This window comes from Amblyraja radiata, chromosome 6 (assembly GCF_010909765.2).
Source record: "Amblyraja radiata isolate CabotCenter1 chromosome 6, sAmbRad1.1.pri, whole genome shotgun sequence".
NCBI lineage: Eukaryota > Metazoa > Chordata > Chondrichthyes > Rajiformes > Rajidae > Amblyraja > Amblyraja radiata.
The window spans coordinates 50971631-50991850 of record NC_045961.1 but is presented as its reverse complement, the minus strand read 5'-3'; the positions used below and the strand labels follow the sequence as shown (position 1 = coordinate 50991850).

General features: G+C 42.4%; 1 protein-coding gene across 1 annotated transcript; it reads left to right on the top strand.

Moving 5' to 3' along the window:
* Positions 1 to 15434: 15434 nt before the first annotated feature.
* On the top strand, positions 15435 to 19768 carry amer2 (APC membrane recruitment protein 2). Its single transcript, XM_033022773.1, has one exon. It carries the CDS (start codon positions 15503 to 15505, stop codon positions 17462 to 17464), a length of 1962 nt encoding a protein of 653 aa, XP_032878664.1. The 5' UTR covers positions 15435 to 15502; the 3' UTR covers positions 17465 to 19768.
* The last annotated feature ends 452 nt before the right edge of the window (positions 19769 to 20220 follow it).

Here is a 20220-nt window from a genome sequence, read left to right as displayed (position 1 = left end):
TGGAGTCTTTACAGGAAGAAAGGTGGGGAGAAGTGTAATCTAGATAGCTATGGGAGTCAGTGGGTTTATAATAGACGTCAGTGGGTTTGTAATAGGTATCAACTATCGACTGACATCTATTACAAACCCACTGACTCCCATAGCAATCTAGACTACACTTCCCACCCTATTTCCTGTAGAAACAGGGCTGTACTCTCAGCGGGTGAGGCAGCATTTCTGGAGAACGTGGATAGGTGATGTTTCATGTTGGGATATTTCAAACTGATTGTAGAAGGGGAGAAAGTTGGAAAATAAGTTGTTTTTAATTGGCAGTTGTGTAGACAAAGGCTAGAGATAAAAGAGGCTACATACAAGCTTATGGCTTTACTATGCATTATATCCTAATGAAGTTCTTTTAAGAAGGAATTAATTAGAGGGCATTTTATTATTTGCTTTTATTATTCAAAAAACAGTCTTTATGATACCATTCTGAAAAAATCTACCAAGTTTTTGCAAAATCTACAAATGTTCATGCTTCAAAATATTTTTATTTTTCCCCACCTAATATTTCTAAGGGTATTTTTTGATTTCTGGCTGTACAAGTGCCCTGCATTCCCTAGACTAACTGGGAACTTTTATTGAATGAGGCATCCAAAGTATAATCGGGACACAATTCTTTAACTCGCAAATGTAAACTGTGCTCCTGAAACGCTTTCTGGTCTTATAGTGGTCCCTGCATGTGGTAGACCTTGTGCCCTCGACTTGTTCCACTTAATAGTCAGATTAGCATTTGGTGGCTCATTATGTGAAGAAACACTAGCTTGATTCCCTCTTCTCCAAAACAATGTGACAGCAGGACTTCCCTGCCTGATCAGGCAATGAGAATGTTCGTCTTGGGAAAATAAAATGTGGTTGTCTCTTTCCTGCCTCTTCCCTGACAGTGTGTGTGACACAATGTGTCTCCATGGTAACAAATAACAATGCATGGCATATTTCTGCTTGGGGAAAATCACCCCATTCCCACTCTGATCCGTCAGTCTATGGTTTCCAGCAGTGTTCTGACGCAAGCTTCAGGAACTGCTCCTCATCTTCCATCCGGGCACGTTGCAACATTCTGGACACGGTATCTTATGCAATAAGTTCACTGGGAAGGGTCCCAGGATGGGCTAGGTGGCAGCACCAGGCTCCTGGGAGAGGCCACTGAGCTGAAACCTGCCCAGGAGAGGTTTCTCTGCATCACATTTCCAGAATCAAAGTTTGAAAGAGCTTTGAACAGTTTCAAATTACAGTCAAATACAATTAAAAATGATTAATTAAAGAAGTCTTTGAACTTTTACTCTTGAAAACCTACTGAAGCTTTAAAACATGTGGCAGTGTGAACTGTGAAGAGGATGTTAGGAGGTTGCAGGGTGACTTCGACAGGATAAGTGTGTTGGCAGATGCAGTATCTATATTACTAAACCTCTGATCTTGACCGCTTTTGGCCCACAGTGCTGCGATTTCTGACAGAACGCCGCCACCTATGGTCGTCATTTTTGGCCACCCTGCTCAGAGCCCCTCCCCGCGTTACGGGTGCGGAGGATTATTCCCATCGATGAAAATTCAGAGAGATATTAATGTTTTTTGAAAATTCACCATTCCCTCTGCTGACCCTGCTGGAGGGAGGGGGAGGGACTATAAAACCAGGAAGTGGTGTGCCTCACTTAGTCTCTGCAAGATGGATGAAGCCACAGGTCACGTCTCTCTGAGCTCTGAATAAAACTGAACAAATGTCTACAGAACTGTGAGTACCCTTAATGTGGTTTGAAAATGAAAATATGGTTTGTTTGAAGTAAAAAGGCACTGCCTGCAAATAGTCGTTTGGGTGCTTTGGCTTGAAGTTGAAAGGCACTACTTACTGCAAATGGTGGCATGAAGTTGAAAGGCACTACTTACTGCAAATGGTGGCATGAGGTTGAAAGGCACTACTTACAGCAAATGGTGGCTTGGGTGCTTTGGCTTGAAGTTGAAAGGCACTACTTACTGCAATTGATGGCTTGGGTGCTTTGGCTTGAAGTTGAAAGGCAATACTTACTGCAAATGATGGCTTGGGTGCTTTGGCTTGAAGTTGAAAGGCACTACTTACTGCAAATGGTGGCTTGGGTGCTTTGGCTTGAAGTTGAAATGCACTAACTGCAAATGGTGGCTTGGGTGTTTTGGCTTGAAGTTGAAAGGCACTACTTACTGTAAATGGTGGCTTGGGTGCTTTGTTTGAAATTGAAAGGCACTACTTACTGCAAATGGTGGCTTGGGTGCTTTGTTTGAAATTGAAAGGCACTACTTACTGCAAATGGTGGCTTGGTGCTTTGGCTTGAAGTTGAAAGGCACTTCATAATGCAAATGATGCTTGGGTGCTTTGGCTTGAAGTTGAAATGCACTACTTACTGCAAATGGTGGCTTGGGAGCTTTGGCTTGAAGTTTAAAAAAATCACCATTCTCTCTGCTGCACCTGCTGGAGGGAGGGGGAGGGACTATAAAACCAGGAGGTGGTGTGCCTCACTCAGTCTCTGCAAGATGGATGAAGCCAAGGGTCACGTCTTTCTGAGCTCTGAATAACACTGAACAAATGTCTACACAACTGAGAGTACCCTTAATGTGGTTTGAAAATGAAAATATGGTTTGTTTGAAGTAAAAAGGCACTGCCTGCAAATGGTTGTTTGGGTGCTTTGGCTTGAAGTTGAAAGGCACTACTTACTGCAAATGGTGGCTTGGGAGCTTTGGTTTGAAGTTCAAAGGCACTACTTACTGCACATGGTGGCTTGGGTGCTTTGGCTTGAAGTTGAAAGGCACAAATTACTGCAAATGGTGGCGGGTGATTTGGCTTGAAGTTGAAAGGCACTTCTTACTGCAAATGGTGGCTTGGGTGCTTTGGCTTGAAGTTGAAAGGCACTACTTACTGCAAATGGTGGCATGAAGTTGAAAGGCACTACTTACTGCAAATGGTGGCTTGGGTGTTTTGGCTTGAAGTTGAAAGGCACTACTTACTGCAAATGGTGGCTTGGGTGTTTTGGCTTGAAGTTAAAAGGCACTACTTACTGCAAATGGTGGCTTGGGTGCTTTGGCTTGAGGTTGAAAGGCACTACTTACTGCAAATGGTGGGTTGGGTGCCTTGCTTGAAATTGAAAGGCACTACTTACTACAAATGGTGGCTTGGGTGCTTTAGCTTGCAGTTTAAAGGCACTACTTACTGCAAATGGTGGCTTGGGTGCTTTGGCTTGAAGTTGAAAGGCACTTCTTACTGCAAATGGTGGCTTGGGTGCTTTGGCTTGAAGTTAAAAGGCACTACTGCAAATGCACTACTTACAAATTGCACTGTATATTGATTTAAGATACAATGCTACCACTTATGGCTGTGATTTTTGGCCATCTTACTCAGTCCCCCCTCCGCTGAGCAGGTGCAGAGAATTATTCCCATCAATGAAAAATAAAAGTGTTATTAGTGTTTTAAAAATGTTGAGAATCTCTCTCCTTTCAATCACGCCCTGAAAGCCACACATTTTCCGGTGGGAGGGGGAGGGGTTATAAAACCCAGAAGTGTGGGTGTGGCTCAGTCTCTGCATGATGGGGGAGGGGTAGGTCACGACTCTGTCTGAGCTGTGAATCAACTGAACGCACTGAATGTCTACTGAACTGTGAGTTTGGTGTTTTGTGTGGTTTTATGGTGGTTTCCCCCTGCATGCAATGGTATGAAGCTGCATTTGAATTTGGTGGCCTTCGACCCTGCTTGAAGTGGAATGAAACTGCACTTGAATTTGGAGGCCTTGCATCCTGCTTGAAGTGGTATGAAACTGCACTGAATTTGGTGGCCTTGCACCCTGCTGAAAGTGGTATGAAACTGCACTTGAATTTGGTGGCCATGGATCCAGCTTGAAGTGGTATGAAACTGCACTTGAATTCGGTGGCCTTACACCCTGCTTGAAGTGGTTGGAAACTGCACTTGAATCCGGTGGCCTTGCACCCTGTTCATAGTGGTAAGAAACTGCACTTGAATTTGATGGCCTTGCACCCTGCCTGAAATGGTACGAACATGGATTTGAATTTGGTGGCCTTGCACCCTGCTTGAAATGGAATTTCAAGGAATAGTCATGAGTCAACTGCCAGCCCACCAGCCGTGAGTTAGCTGCCAGCAGATCAGGCTTGAGGGACTGAGCTGCCACCCCAAGAACCCATACCAGCACTCCAGAAAGCCCCCCAATGGCCACCAACATTGGAATTGGTGGAGAGGTGGAATATTGCGTCGGGGGACCAGCCCTCCCGTGTGAACATGGGACCCAACGGGTCCCACTTAGTCTAGTAATATAGATAAATGTGAGGTTATCCATTTTGGCAGCAAAAACAAGGGGGCAAATTATTATCTCAATGGGGTTAGGTTAGGTAAGGGGGAGGTGCAGCGAGACCTGGGTGTCCTTGTACATCAGTCACTGAAAGCTGGCGTGCAGGTGCAGCAGGCAGTGAAGAAAGCTAATAACAAGAGGATTTCAGTATAGGAGTAAAGAGGTTCTTCTGCAGTTGTACAGGGCTCTGATAAGACCACATCTGGAGTATTGTGTACAGTTTTGGTCTCCTAATTTGAGGAAGGACATCCTTGTGATTGAGGCAGTGCAGCGTAGGTTCACGAGATTGATCCCTGGGATGGCGGGACTATCATATGAAGAAAGATTGAAAAGACTAGGCTTGTATTCACTGGAGTTTAGAAGGATGAGGGGTTCTTATAGAAACATATAAAATTATAAAAGGACTAGACAAGCTCGATGCAGGAAAAATGTTCCCAATGTTGGGTGAGTCGAGAACCAGGGGCCACAGTCTTAGAATAAAGGTGAGGCCATTTAAGACTGAGGTGAGAAAAAACTTTTTTCACCCAGAGAGTTGTGAATTTGTGGAATTCCCTGCCACGGAGGGCAGTGGAGGCCAAATCACTGGATGGATTTAAGAGAGAGTTAGATAGAGCTCTATGGGCTAGTGGAATCAAGGGATATGGGGAGATGGCAGGTACGGGTTATTGATTGGGGACGATCAGCCACAATCACAATGAATGGCGGTGCTGGCTCGAAGGGCCGAATGGCCTCCTCTTGCACCTATTTTCTATGTTTCTATGTGACTTGGCTATGAATTACAAGTTATTGAAACACAAGCTTCCAACTAGGAATTTTAAATTAGAAAAACAAATTTGAAATCTAGGTAGACTTGGTGCTGGAGGAACTCAGCAGATCAGGCAGCACCTCTGAACAAAAAGGATGGGTGACATTTCAGGTCAGCACCCTTCTTGTGGGAGTGGACTGAACTGTTAGTAGAACTGAACTCATGCTAATAGGATATCTTCTTGGGGTGTTCAACGATTACGTCAAAGCGATAAACATCCTTTAAGCAGGATTGGCCATTTCCATTTTTTCTAATGCGCTAAATGTGGCTTTTTGAGAATGTGTTGAGAATGTTGCTGAGAACCATGGTTGGAGTATTGTATTCAGTTTTGGTCACCCTGCAATAGGAAAGATGTTGTCAAGATGGAAAGAATGCAGAGAAAATATACGAGAATGTTGGCAGGACTTGAGCTCTAGGATGCTCCTTGGAGTGCAGGAGGATGTGAGGTATAAGATCATGAGGGGAATAAATAGGATGGATGCATGGAGTCTTTTACCCAGAGTAGGGGAATCCAGAACCAGGAGACATATATTTTAGGTGAGGGGGTAAATATTAAATAGGAATCTGAGGGGCAATTTTTTCACACACAGAGTGGTGGGTATATAGACCAAGCTGCCAGAGGTAGTTGAGGCAGGTACAATAACTACATTTAAAAGACATTTGGACAGATACACGGATAGGAAAGGTTCAGAGGGATATGGACAAAATGGTTCTGTCTTCACTGAGTGTAAATAAGCAAACGGTACAGTCTGGAGTTCAAGATCATCTTTAACCAGTGCCCATATTATAGCGGTACAGCAGGTTGTTCGTTGTTAGTTCATCGTTACCGCTTCCAAGACTGACCCGTGTAGGAAGTGGGTGTTAGTATAAATCATACAGTAAGGTGGGGTTAGTGATGCTACTTCTACTATGATTGGTTCACATGCAATAACCAATCTACACTAAGGAAGACACAAACAATCTCCCAGATGTACGAGGGTACAGAGGACCTAGGGTGAAGGAGGAACTGAAGGAAGTTCACATTAGTCAGGAAATGGTGTTGGGTAAACTGATGGGACTGAAGGCTGATAAATCCCCAGGGACTGATGGTCTGCTTCCCAGGGTACTTATGGGGGTGGCTCTAGAAATCGTGGAGGCATGGTGATCTTTTCCCAATGTTTCATAGATTCTGAATCAGATTCTGTGGATTGGAGGGTAGCTAATGTTATCCCACTTTTCAAGAAAGGAGAGAGAGAGAAAGCGGGGAATTATAGACCAGTTAGCCTGACATCGGTGGTGGGGAAGATGCTGGAGTCGATTATCAAAGATGTAATAGCGGCGCATTTGGATAGCAGTAAGAGGATTGGTCCAAGTCAGCATGGATTTACGAAGGGGAAATCATGCTTGACTAATCTTCTGGAATTTTTTGAGGATGTAACAAATAAAATGGACAAGGGAGAACCAGTGGATGTAGTGTACCTGGACTTTCAGAAAACCTTTGATAAGGTCCCACATAGGAGATTAGTGGGCAAAATTAGAGCACATGGTATTTGGGGATAGGGTATTGACATGGATAGAAAATTGGTTGGCAGACAGGAAATAATGAGTAGGGATTAACAGGTCCCTTTCAGAATGGCAGGCAGTGACTAGTGGGGTGACATAAGGCTCGGTGCTGGGACCGCAGCTATTTACAATATACATTAATGATTTAGATGAAGGAATTAAAAGTAATATTAGTAAATTTGCAGATGTCACAAAGTTGGGTGGCAGTGTGAACTGTGAAGAGAATGCAATGAGGATGCAGAGTTACTTGGACAGATTGGATGAGTGGGCAGATGCATGGCAATTGCAGTATAATGTGGATAAATGTGAGATTGTTCACTTAGGAGGCAGATTATTATCTGAATGGTGTCAGGTTAGGAAAAGGGGAAGTTCAATGAGACCTGGGTGTGCTAGTACATCAGTCACTGAAATTAAGCATACAGGTACAACAGGCAGTGAAGAAAAATAATGGCATGTTGGCTTTCATAAAGAGAGGAGTTGAGTATTGGAGCAAAGAGGTCCTTCGGCAGTTGTACAGTGCCCTGGTGAGACTACACCTGGGGTATTGTGTGCAGTTTTGGTCTCCTAATTTGAGGAAGGACATTCTTGCGATTGAGGGAGTGCAATGTAGGTTCACGAGGTTAATTCTCGGGATGCTGTGTCTGTCATATGATGAAAGAATGGGCTTGTATTCACTGGAATTTAGAAGGATGAGAGGCATTTTTATAGAAACATATAAAATTATTAAGTGATTGGATACGCTAGATGCAGGAAACGGTCCAGATGTTGGGGGTGTCCAGAACCAGTGGCCACAGTTTAAGAATAAGGAGTAGGCCTCAGAAGGCAGTGGAGGCCGATTCATTGGATGCATTCAAAAGAGAGTTAGATAGAGCTCTTAGGGCTAGTGAAATCAAGTGATATGGGGAGAAGGCAAGAACGGGGTACTAATTGTGGATGATGAGCCACGGATCACATTGAATGTCGGTGCTGCCTCGAAGGGCCGAATGGCCTACTCCTGCACCTATTGTCTATGTACCTCTGTGTCTAGTGCAGATGGGGCATCTTCATTGGTATGGGAACGTTGGGCCAAAGGACCTGTTTGCATTCTCATTCATTTGAGTTTCTATTTGATTTAAATGTGTTGCATGATTCCTGGTGAGTGTTGGGATTAAAGTGAGATCATGGTTAGCAGCTTTCCGGAATTCCTGAAGAATAAACTCATTTATTGGACTCTACTGTTTCCAAACGATAATATCAAGTAAAATGCAAGCAATAATTTGTCAAAAAATTATTCAAATATAACTGATCTTCAACTAAGTTTAATATTGCTTCTAAAGTCTGAATAATTTATGGAAATAGTCCTCTGTCTTCATATTGCAACTACTGTTATTTATTACCTTTTTGTTTCCATTGTCTTGAAGAGAAGGGATATATTTTTTGGGGGATTTCTTTTATTGTTAGAAACCAATGCCTTGGTTTCCACTTTTACAAATTTCACCAAAAAATCCTAAGAAGTAACACTTTTTCAAAGTTTGAGGAAGAGTCCCGACCCAAAATGTCACCTAGCCATGTTCTCCAGAGAAGTAATAGTTGTTGTTGATTACTGTAGATAGACACAAAATGGTGGAGTAACAACGGGTCAGACAGCATCTCTGGAGAAAAGGAATAGGTGATGTTTTGGGTCTTCTTCAGACTGAGAGTCAGGAGATGAAAGATGCGAAAAGGTACAGAATAAATCAGAGCCGGCACTGATGACCAAGGAAAGGCGGCGCACAAAGATAAACTGTTAATTAGCGTATTTGCACGTTAATTAATTTCCCCTTTAAGTTGACATATACATATTGCACTTTAAAGCAGTTTATCTTAATCCTAAAGTAAGTTTGATTTACATTGCTGAGAAATGCAATCAAACCAGCATTTCAGTTTGCCCCCTGTGGCTGCTTAGTTAGGCCTGTGAATCCACTTTGAACTGATTGATGGCTCTTGAATGTGAACAAAGCTGGGACATTCTGTAATCCAAATTAGCTTTTGCAGACAAAAATGAACTAATGCACTAGAAGTAAATCAAGGGCATATCAGAACTGGGGATTAAATACTTAGAATCATAGAAAATTAAATCAGCTTTGATCATATACTTTAATATCAGTAATCTTTGTTCATATCACTGTAGGTTGTGAATGCAGTAGACCTAATTGATGATTTCAGGAACATCGTATTTGGATATTTTATACCATTGTCATACTCAATGTTGTTTTATTCTCATCTCAAAGCTAGCTTCCTGTTCATGGTTCTTCTATTTAGCATCAGTTAATCCCAATATTTTTTCATCTGCAATCATCATTACCAAAATTTTACATTATAGAAACATAGAAGATAGGTTCAGGGGGAGGTCATTTGGCCTTTCGAGCTTGCACCGCCATTCATTGTGATCATGGCTGATCATCCACAATCAGTAACCCATGCCTGCCTTCTCCCCATATCCCTTGATCCCGCTAGCCCCTAGAGCTCTATCTAACTCGTTAAGAGTATATCATTTTGATATTTTCAAAAGTGTAAGAATAAAAATAATAAAGTAGACTTATATAGTCACTTTAAGAGAGTAAATTGTTCCAAGGCAAGATCATCAAATGGTAGCATAGTGGCAGAGAGGTAGAGTTGCTGCCTTACAGCGCCAGAGGCCGGGTCCGAACCTGACTATGGGTGCTGTCTGTACTGAGTTTGTGCATTCTCCCTGTGGGGTTTCACAGGAGGCTCCCGTTTTCTCCCACATTCCAAATAATGCAGGTTTGTAGGTGAATTGGCTTTTGTAAAATTGTCCCTTGTCTGTAGAGTAGAACCAGTGTGTTGGTGGTCGATGGTGGGTGCAGATTCGGTGGGCCGAATGGGCCTGGATCCCTAAACTAAACAATTGTTGGCAGCAAGCACAAAGGGAAAAATAAACTAAAAAGTATGCATACAAGGAACTGCAGATGGTGGTTTACAAAGCAAAGACACACCAGGTCTAGCGCTATTTCTGGAGAACATCGAAGATGACATTTTGGGTCAGGACCCTTCAATAAAAAGGATGTCGTAGACTTATAGCACCAAAGGATTTATCAGAAATAGCCTGTGTTGCAAATGTCTCTTGCTTGGTGAACCTTGACTGCAGATTGTCATTCAGTAGTGCATCACAAGAAAAATAACTCTTTTGAATGTTCTTTGCAACATTCACATTTGTTATCAGCCAAAAATAGGGGTTGCATTTCCCATTATCTCAATTGTCCACATGCCTTCCAGATAACACATTTCCAGGTTTGGGTAATTATCTAGTTCTTCTTCCAAATGTTCATTATTTCTATTCAATCTAAACATTGGAATGTGCACAGGCTATTGAAGCATGGAGAAGAAGTTGAAGCAGGTACCATAACAACATTTAAAAGACATTTGGGCACATACATGGATAGGAATGGTTAGAGTGATCAGGGGCAAATAAGGCCAGGTGGGAATAGTGTTGATTGGGCAAGTTGGGCCACAGGGCCTGTTTCCATGCTGTGTGACAGCATAGTCAACTGACTCCACCTTTGCTCACGTGTGTGCACCTCCCTTCCTGTGTTACTGGAGAAAAGTCAGGATTGGGAATTTGGCCAATTTATTGCCTCCTCCTTAATTTAAAATTGCTATAATCTAATGAAATTTTCAATCTCTTTCCCACCTGAGTTTAATTGCTGTTGTGTTTGGTCTCTGGACTTTAAATTGTACAAAGCTCAATAGTACAGGAAAGAACTGCAGATGCTGGATTGAATCGAAGGTAGACACAAAGATGCTGGAGTAACTCAGCACGACAGGCAGCATCTCTGGAGAGAAGGAATGGTTCTATCTTCATCCAAAGGTGCAATTCACCCAGAGAGTTGTGAATCTGTGGAATTCTCTTCCTCAGAAGGCAGTGTAGGCCAATTCTCTGAATGCTTTCAAGAGAGAGTTAGATAAAGCTCTTAAAGATAGCGGAGTCGGGATACGGAGAGAAGGCAGGAACGGGGTACTGATTGTGGATAATCAGCCATGATCACGTTGAATGGCGGTGCTGGCTCGAAAGGCCAAATGGCCTACTCCTGTACCTTGACAGACTCCCTCACACTTCCCCCTTCCTCCCCACTTCGCCTTGTCTTTCCTCTGGCCAATGAACATTTGCGGGAGAATGAGATAGAAGACCTGGTGAAGATCAGTCTGAAGAAGGGTCTCAGTGCCGAAAACATCACCTATCCATGTTCTCCAGAGATGCTGCCTGACCCGCTGAGTTACTCCAGCACTCAGTGCCGTCTTTTGTAAACCAGCATTTGCAGAGCCATGTTTCTAATTAAATTCTTGCTTCATTCTAAGGGATATTGACAAATGGCTGATGTCTTTGATATGTAAAATGCCTTGCACCAAATGTCCGATGTTTGTGAGGGAGGAAGTGACGAGAGAGGAAACTAGATTCATCTAAGGGGTATTAACAAATGGCCAATGTCTTTAATATGTAAAATATCTTGTACCATATGACAAAATGCTTTTGATGTGATGCATTCTGTAGAAACCTTTATTTTCCTGTACCTCTGACCATGACTAATGTTTGTGGAATGTTCTAAGGTGACAAAAAAACACTATATAATACGATGTAATTCTGTTGTTCGGAGAAGTGGATGAGGACAGTGAAGTGTCTGTTTTGCTCACTTGACTAGAGTTCTCCCTCCCTTCCATCAGCCAATAATAAGTAAAGTTTTGAACTGGTCTACCAAACGTTTATGAGTTGTCTGTGTATTAAGAAGCGAACCTGTTTAGTTGTTATAAAAGTAACTTTTTCAATGTTGGCTGCCTTTTTGTGGCAGCGACTGCTATAGATCCCTTCGATGGTGGGGAGGTCAGAGCCGATGATGGACTGGGCAGTGGTTATAACTTTCTGCATCCTTTTCCGCTCCTGGACGCTCAGGTTGCCGAGCCAAGCCACGATGCAACCAGTCAGCATGCTCTCTTAAGTGCACCTGTAGAAGTTCGAGAGAGTACTCTTTGACAGACCGACTCTCCGTGGCCTTCTCAGGAAGTAGAGACGCTGATGTGCTTTCTTTATAATTGCATTAGTGTGCTGGGACCAGGAAAGATCTTCGGAACACTAAATCCAGAATTGCCTTCTCCCCGGTAGGCTCCAGTACAAGCTGCTCTAAGATTCCATCTCGGAGGCACTCCACAAACTCCCTTTCTTGGAGTCCAGTACCAACCTGATTTTCCCAGTCTACCTTCATGTTGAAATCTCCCATAACCACCATAGCATTACCTTTACTATATTCCGATTTTAACTCTTGATTCAACTCGCACCCTATATCCAGGCTACTGTTTGGGGGCCAGTCGAATGTATGGGCATGTGTAACAGCACCATCTACACGCCAGACGACCCAACACACTTGAGCATTGCTGTACCACCATCCAGAGCGCCCAATGCCCCACTGGAACTTGCCCACCTGGCTACGCTTCATATAATTTATGTATAGATTATGTATACAATAAACCCTCCCAATAACGGACCATGGGGGGAGGGGATGGTGTCTGTATTGTCGTTTGCTTGCGAGAAACCGAGTGAGGGGGGGTAAAGTTTAACTCCAGACCGGGAGGAGGAAACGTGTCATTGGTGGTGGTGGTGTTAAACAAACGGGAATTTACAGGCCGGGGAGCCGTAGAGCCCTCGGCCCTACACGCGGTGCACCAGGGACGGGTCCGGTACTCATGCCGCCTCCATGTTGCTCGCCCTCTCTGCTCCAGCAACCGGAAGCGGGGCGGGGAGTGCAACGGGAGCCTCGGTCCAGTATAACCAAAATCTACTATATAGAGGTCCGTAGTTGCAAGTGTTTACTGTGACGTATGTTTCATGTGTTGCCTGAATTTATGTGCCTGTGATACTGCTGCAAGCGAGATTTCATTGTACCCTCTCACCAAACTTGTGCATAACGTTTTACAAGAACTCAACTGGACTTGCTAAATAACTTGTGCTAAATATGTAAATTGTAATTTTTTAATAAAGGGTTCCTTTATTTATTATGGAAGTTGTTCATTATTTAGAATAATTTGCCAACTGCAGGAACATGAAAATTAAGGTCCTTAAATAGCTGAATGCTACAGGAGGAATGCTGTCGTACTATGAATCTATAATATCTCTCTCTCTCCATCTATCCATCTATCCATCTATCCATCTATCCATCTAGTTGAATGCTGAGCTACAGGGAGTAGAAAACCTGAAGAAGGTTCCTAATCCAACATTTTGTCTTTCCAAGTCCTCCACAGAGACTCCATGTTGAGTTACTCCAGCATTTTGTGTCTTTTTTTGTAAACCAGTTCCTTTGTTTCTAGATAGCACTTGCTGTTGATCTGTTGTGGCGATAGGCAAACTGAGGTGGATTCAGGTCATTTCTGTGCTTTCTTGATTTAATTGAAAATAATAGTTTGAATATACCTTATATTCTCAACATGATATGAACCTTGGCAAGTTTAACCTCCGAGTTTACCTTTTACCACTAGTAGAAATAGGTTTCCCTATTCTTTTCTGCACCTTTGTGTATGCACATATTATTTTTGATTTGTGTTGGGCTGACCAGTACTAAAGTGGTCAGACTTGATATTCTTCCAGCTACATAACCTAACTTTCCTTTTTTTTAAATTGTTTCATTCTGTAGCACAGAGATGCTGCTGGTAGAGCTGCTGCCTCACAGCAACAGAGACCTGGGTTCAATCCTGACCCCGGGTGCTGTCTGTGTGTAGATTGCACGTTCTCCCTGTGACAATGTGGGTTTCCTCAGGTGCTCCACTTTAATTGGCCTCTGTAAAATTTTCCCTCGTGTGTAGGGAGAGGATATGGAAGTGGGATAACATAGAATTAGTGTGAACGGGTGATCAATGGTCAGCATGGATGGTGGGCCGAAGGGCCCATTTCCATGCTGTATCTCGAAACTAAACTATATTGACCAAATTTAAATTTGAACTGTTTTTCAAAGCTTATATTAATATTACATTAATATAATGGAACAATTGCAAATAATTGTTCCTTTTTTTGTGACTTTAATAATTAGTTCATGCAGAATAGAATGCATTTAATTTTTGTTATCTTAGTTTAGAGATCCATCATGGAAACAGGTCCTTTGGCCCACTGAGTCCACTCATCCGTTCACACTCGTTCTAGGTCACCCCACTTTTCCATCCACTCCCTAGTCAAGTCAACTTTATTTGTCACATACACATACAAGATGTGCAGTGAAATGAAAGTGGCAATGCCTGCGGATTGTGCAAAAACAACAGAACAACAGAATACAACAGAACCAGTATTTACATTTTTTTTTTTAAATTAAAAATGTTTAAAAAGACCCAACACAACATAAATGAGTCCCTGATGAGATAAGAGTTTACAGTCCTGATGGCCTGTGGGAAGAAACTCCGTCCACACACTAGGGGCAATTTACAGAGGCCAATTAACCTACAAACCTGCATGTCTTTCTGATGTTGAAGGGAACCAAAGCACCCGGAGGAAACCCACACGGCAACATGGAGAATGTGCAAACTCCACACGGACAGCAGCTGAGGTCAGGATTGAACCCGAAGCAGCAGGTCTACCCGCTGCGCCACTGTACTGCCCTTTAGTCTTTGTTAGTTTCTTATCCTTTTAAATTGTTATTTTCTGACCACAGGGGAGGGCATGCAATCTGCATCAAAATTCCCACAAGTTCCACCGTCTAATGAATCATTATAAATTGAAGGTATTTGGAAATCACACGCCAGCTTCCTTTCTCTTTTTCTGGAAGGTTTACAATTCAAAATCCTGATAATTTGCCTAATGTACAAACTCACTCCAGAAGATTATCAACCCAAAATATTGTCATGTTGCCCTGTGTAAATCATTGAATGCATCTTGTTTCTATTTAGCTTTTATACTGTTTGATTGTATTTATCATAGGATCATATGACATGGGAGCAGTATTAGACCATCTGGCCCATCATTTGATCAGGGCTGATCCATTTTTCCCTCCATTCCCTCCATTCTCATGCTTTCTCCCCATAACCTTTGACACCCTTGCTAATCAAAAATCTATCAATCTCTACTTTAATAATACCCAATGATGGCCTCCACAGTAGTCTCGGGCTATGAATTCCACACATTCACCCTCTGACTAAGAAATTCCTCCTCATCTAGATTCTAAAGATACGTCCTTTTATTCTGAGTCTGTGGCCTCTGGCCTAGACTCTCCCACTCGTGGAAACATTCTCTCCACATCCACTCTGTCCAGGCCTTTTATTATTTGGTATGCGGTGCAGGCTCGAAGGGCCGAATGGCCTACTCCTGCACCTGTTTTCTATGTTTTTATGTTTCAATGAGGTCCCCCTCAACCTTCTAAATCCAGCAAGTACAGTCCCAGAGCCATCAAACGCTCCTCATACGTTAACCCAATCATCCCGGGATCATTCGGTAAACCGCCTCTGGTTTGGTAAACCTCCTTCCTGAGATATGGAGCCCAAAACACTCACAATATTCCAAATATGGTCTGACATTAATATATTAATACATGTCAATGTGTTTGAATCATCATTTCTGTTGATTGAACAAATGCGATTAAAATAGATTGAATTAAGACAGAAACAATTAATTAAAATAGGAACATTGCTTGAATGAATATATATATAATATATATATATATATACACACACACACACACACACTGAAAAATGTTGTTGTTTACCAGTGCTTTTCAGAAATTCAGGTTAATGTAGCAATGCTGACAGTGGACTGGCTCCAGTCCACATATGACGAAAGCTGCTTATCCTCTTGGTTGCCATGGAGTTAAATTCGAGCAGCACTGAGGCTGCAAGTGGGGAAAACGAGCATCAGGCAGCTGCATCGGTCTACAGGAAAAAAAAAGACAAGAACAAGATCGTGGCAGTCATGGACTTGCATTGTGAATGTAATGAAATTTCGGCTTCTGAACAGCAGTCTGGCAAGATAAGTAGGACGGCGTTTAAATTGTTTGGGAGAAGGAAATCAGGGGGCACAATGCCTAATATTTTCAGTCTGAAAAACAAAGGGGATGGGAAAAGCTCTGTGAAAATGGGGCTTGTCCGGAGCAAAACGCACGATGGAATTGCTGATATGGGATTGGAAGTGAACAAGAAGGAAGACTCTCTCAGCAACTATCAATTGGACAGTGAATCCAGCACAAAAATAGTCAGTGGTATGAGCTTTGCCGCTGCTGGTTGTGGACCCATTGCCAAGTCTCACAGTTTCTTTTCGTCGCTGAGAAGGAATAGTAAATTAGAAAATTGCAAGGGGGAGTCAGTGTGTTCAAACTCTGACCAGATGAAAGAGAGGAGTTGCAGCAGACAAAAGAAAGGACTGAAAGGATTGTTCAGCAGCATGAGATGGCACAGAAAGGACAAAATCAGTCGAGAGGAAAAGGCTGGGCAGCAGGATATAGCTGACTTTTTAACATTGCCCGGGTCTCTGACCGCAAGCTTGGAATGTGTTAAAGAAGAGCCACAAAAATCTATCCCAGAATCTGAAAGTACTGGAATGGACGTTAAGCTCCCCTGTGAAATACAGAGTGATAATGAGAGCGTTTTCACTGAGGATGTTGAACAAGCAGATAGTAGGACATCTCTTCCCGAATTACATCAGTATGTGGAGAATGTTACCATCGATAGCCATTCAATGGACCATCCTTCCAATGACAAAGTGTTGGAACAGTTGGAGGACAAGCGGGATGAAAATACACTTGGTGCGAGGCAGGACGTACAAGAAGAAGGTGCTTCTGAGACCGGTTCTGCTTCTTGCCACCTTGCTGAAAGTGCAAGCGCTGGCCCAACCAATAATGATCCGCCCGCAGAACAATCAATTGATCGGATTTGCATTATGTTTTCAGACGTCACGTCCTTGAAGAGCTTCGACTCACTCACGGGATGCGGGGATATTATCGTTGACCAGGAGGAGGACGGAAACGCATGTGAGAGTGGAGCTGCAGCAGAGAAGGGCAAGGATGGTGGAAGGAAAAGCGCAATTGTACTGAGCTACCAAGGAGGAGGGGAGGAAATGGCGAGTCCTGACGAAGTTGATGATGAATACCTGCAGGAATTCTGGGACCCGCCGCCGCCAGTGACCGAGGCTGGACCGGTCGCAAGTGACCAAACACAATTGTTTGCTTCAGGTACTGCAACCTGCCTTAATGAGGCAGGAGACAGTACGTTACTGAAACAGCTTCATCTGAATGACATTTCGATAAGTAAGAATGATGATGAAAATCCAATCAGTGCAAAATGCGACCAACCAGAAAGCGTTCCAAATAGCGATGAAGGATACTGGGACTCCACAACCCCTGGGCATGAAGATGAAAGTGGGAAAACTCTTGCTACCAGGGCAAGCATTCCAAGAGACAGTTACAGTGGAGATGGCCTGCATGATCTACTTACGGATCCAGAAGAAAGCCTCACAAGTATTGTCTCAGATGAAGAAATATGTTCAGTTGCAGAACCTAAAACACTGTCTCCAAAAGCTGTATCTAGCATTACAACAATCTCCAAGGATAGGAATATATCTGCCATCCCCAGGCACAAGACCACTATTACTGCACGTCAAGGGGACGCGAACCACATTCATTGGCCTCAAACGGTTCAACAGTTACTCGGATGTGAGCCAGTGAGAACCAAAATCCCAATCGCAAAGACCTCAATTCCCAGACCCAACCACAAAGTCATCACTGGGTCAACTGCAAAAGTCTCAACTAACAAGGGAGGCACGAAGAAATAGCCTTAGAAAGACCTCTGTGTCAAAATTAATATCAGCATGTTATGTCAGTCCAGAAGTAAGCACAGTTGGTCGAAATTCTGCTTGCATCCTTAATATTCATATCGTGCAACAGGACTTTGCCATTTGCCAAGAGCAATCTCCTATCTTGTGACAGAATCGTGCCTAGAAAAAGAAAATTATTCCAAGCTTTATGAAGCACAGATGCAACACATCATTTTTATTGCTCCCGCAATCAGGAAAGGGGAAAAAAAATGACTGACCTAAATTTAAACAGATACGAACAGAGAAAGATGCTTGTGAAATATATTTGTGAAATCGTGGCCAAAAGTATTTACAGAATCATATTTTCTTTCATGAGCACTGGGGTCTGTGTTGCAACTTTCTTTCCTGTACTGGAATGTAAAGACAATATTTTTCAAATATTGGCCATTAACTGCTATTTTTACCGTCTATACAGTAATTGGTACAAAAGATATCTATTGTGGGACCAGATTCGATGCAAATATTGGATGCTTGTGATCTGCAGCCAGAGAAGGAAGCAACGGATATGTAAGATGGTTACATAAGTGAAATCAGGGAACGATGACATAATCAGGACCAGCTTGTGTTTTCATCACAATGAAGTCATTCCAAATGATTCTGCAAAAAGATCCCTTTAAAAATATTTTCTGTAAGGTGATGGGAGGGAAGGTATTTCATTGTTTTCATGATGTGTCTTTCGAGTTTATAATCTAACAATTTTTTGGAATAAGTTATTTTCTGCATGTGAATGAGTACAACATTTAGAAAGTAGAGTTAAAATAGCAAAATACAGCACAGTGAATTATTTCACAATAACAGGAGATATGTTTTAAAATATCTTATAAACCTTTTTGTACAGCCACTGCTTTAAATCCACATAGAGAGTGACAGTCACATGATCTACAATTTTTATATTTAAATACTTTGGCGTGGCCTTTATTCGTAACAAAGTGATTGTGCCAGAGAATAGTCTACTTAAAAACAGTGGATAAAATTGGATAATGTGTCGTACAATTTTGTACTATTGCCCCAAGAGAAACTAGTCAAAGGTTCTTACAATTCTTTGCAGGCAATATACTTCACAATTGTTTTACCAATATTTATTCAGTATGACATTTATTCAACTGATAAGCAGATCAAATAAGAATTGGGAATAATCCCCAGTAGTGCTGGAAGTGTGTGGTTTGAGACTCGCCTGATATCGAGCCCCACGTCTCAGCCACGTACTGTTAACACTGCAGATACTCACTGGGCATCTGGGAAGCTCACTAATGGAGAGGATTTTAATTCTGAAAATGCAACACTGGCAGAGATCATCAGTGTATTCTAGGAGGGAAAGCAATTAATTCAGAAAGGGAGGCAATCCAGGAATGGAGAGTGGGAGTGTGGCAATCAAGAGGGAGTGGGGCGATCGAGAGAGGGAGTGTGGAATGGAGAGAGGGAGTGAGGAATGGAGAGTGGAAGTGGGGAATGAAGTGAGGTTATGAAATTGAGGGCATGGTAACTGAGAGATGGAAGCAGTGGAGAGAGAATCTGTTAGTGAAACTGTCGTTTGAAGTTTCGTAATCAAAACTTGTTCTTAAGTCATATTGGATGCACCTCAAAATTGGACACAGTGTCTTTGAAATTCTTGGCCACATTATTTAGAAAATGTACACTTGTACACTAAAAAGTAGGAGAGAAAAATATTCCAAATATAGCAGGAAAATATATTTTGAAGCAGATTAGAAAAATAATGGTTAAAGGTACAGAGTGAGAAAGAAATACTGCCATAAATGGAATAGAAGCATATTGCTGATTATTTTGAAATAAATTAAGATTAATGTATTAAAGATAAATGACAATCTTTCCTACTCAGTTTTTGTTCAGAATTGTAATTTACCTCAGTATTGAGGTGTCTAAAATTGGAAAATAAGTTGTCTACTATTTAAAATAACCATCTATTTAGAAGGGCATCATATACAGCTCTGTATTTAAAAAAAATATGTAATGTTCAATTTTTTTAAATATTTGCTGTAAAATCTTACTGGCTTCTTTATGAAAAATAATGGAAATAAGGTGAGCAGCATATAAGAGTTGGCAACTTGTGAACAAGACATGGAGAGGCAAGGTATCGATCTCCAGTCGATTTCACAGTTTGAGAATAGTGTGTGTGCCAATCCATAAAAATATATCATATATATCCAAATATCTTAGAGTGCAGAGAAGATTTACGAGGATGTTGCCAGGACTTGAGGGCCTGAGCTGTAGGGAGAGGTTCAGCAGGCTAGGACTCTATTCCTTGGAGCACAGGAGGATGAGGGGTGATCTTATAGAGGAGTACAAAATCATGAGAGGAATAGGTCGGGTAGACTCACAGAGTCTCTTGCCCAGAGCAGGGGAATTGAGAACCGGAGGACATGGGTTTAAGGTGGGTGGTAGGGGGGGGGGGGGGAAGATTTAATAGGAACCTGCGGGGTAATGTTTTTACACAAGGGTGATGGGTGAATGGAACGAGCTGCCGGAGGAGGTAGTTGAGGCAGGTACTATCACAATGTTTAAGAAACAGATAGGTACATAGATAGGATAGGTTTAGAGGGATATGGGCAAACGCAGGCAGGTGGGACTAGAGACGGGACATGTGGGTCGGTGTGGGCAAGTAGGCCTGAAGGGCCGGATTCCATGCTATATGACTATCTTAGAGTGATTCAGTAGGTAACCTTTGTCCTATGGAATGGAATGTTCTATATACATTG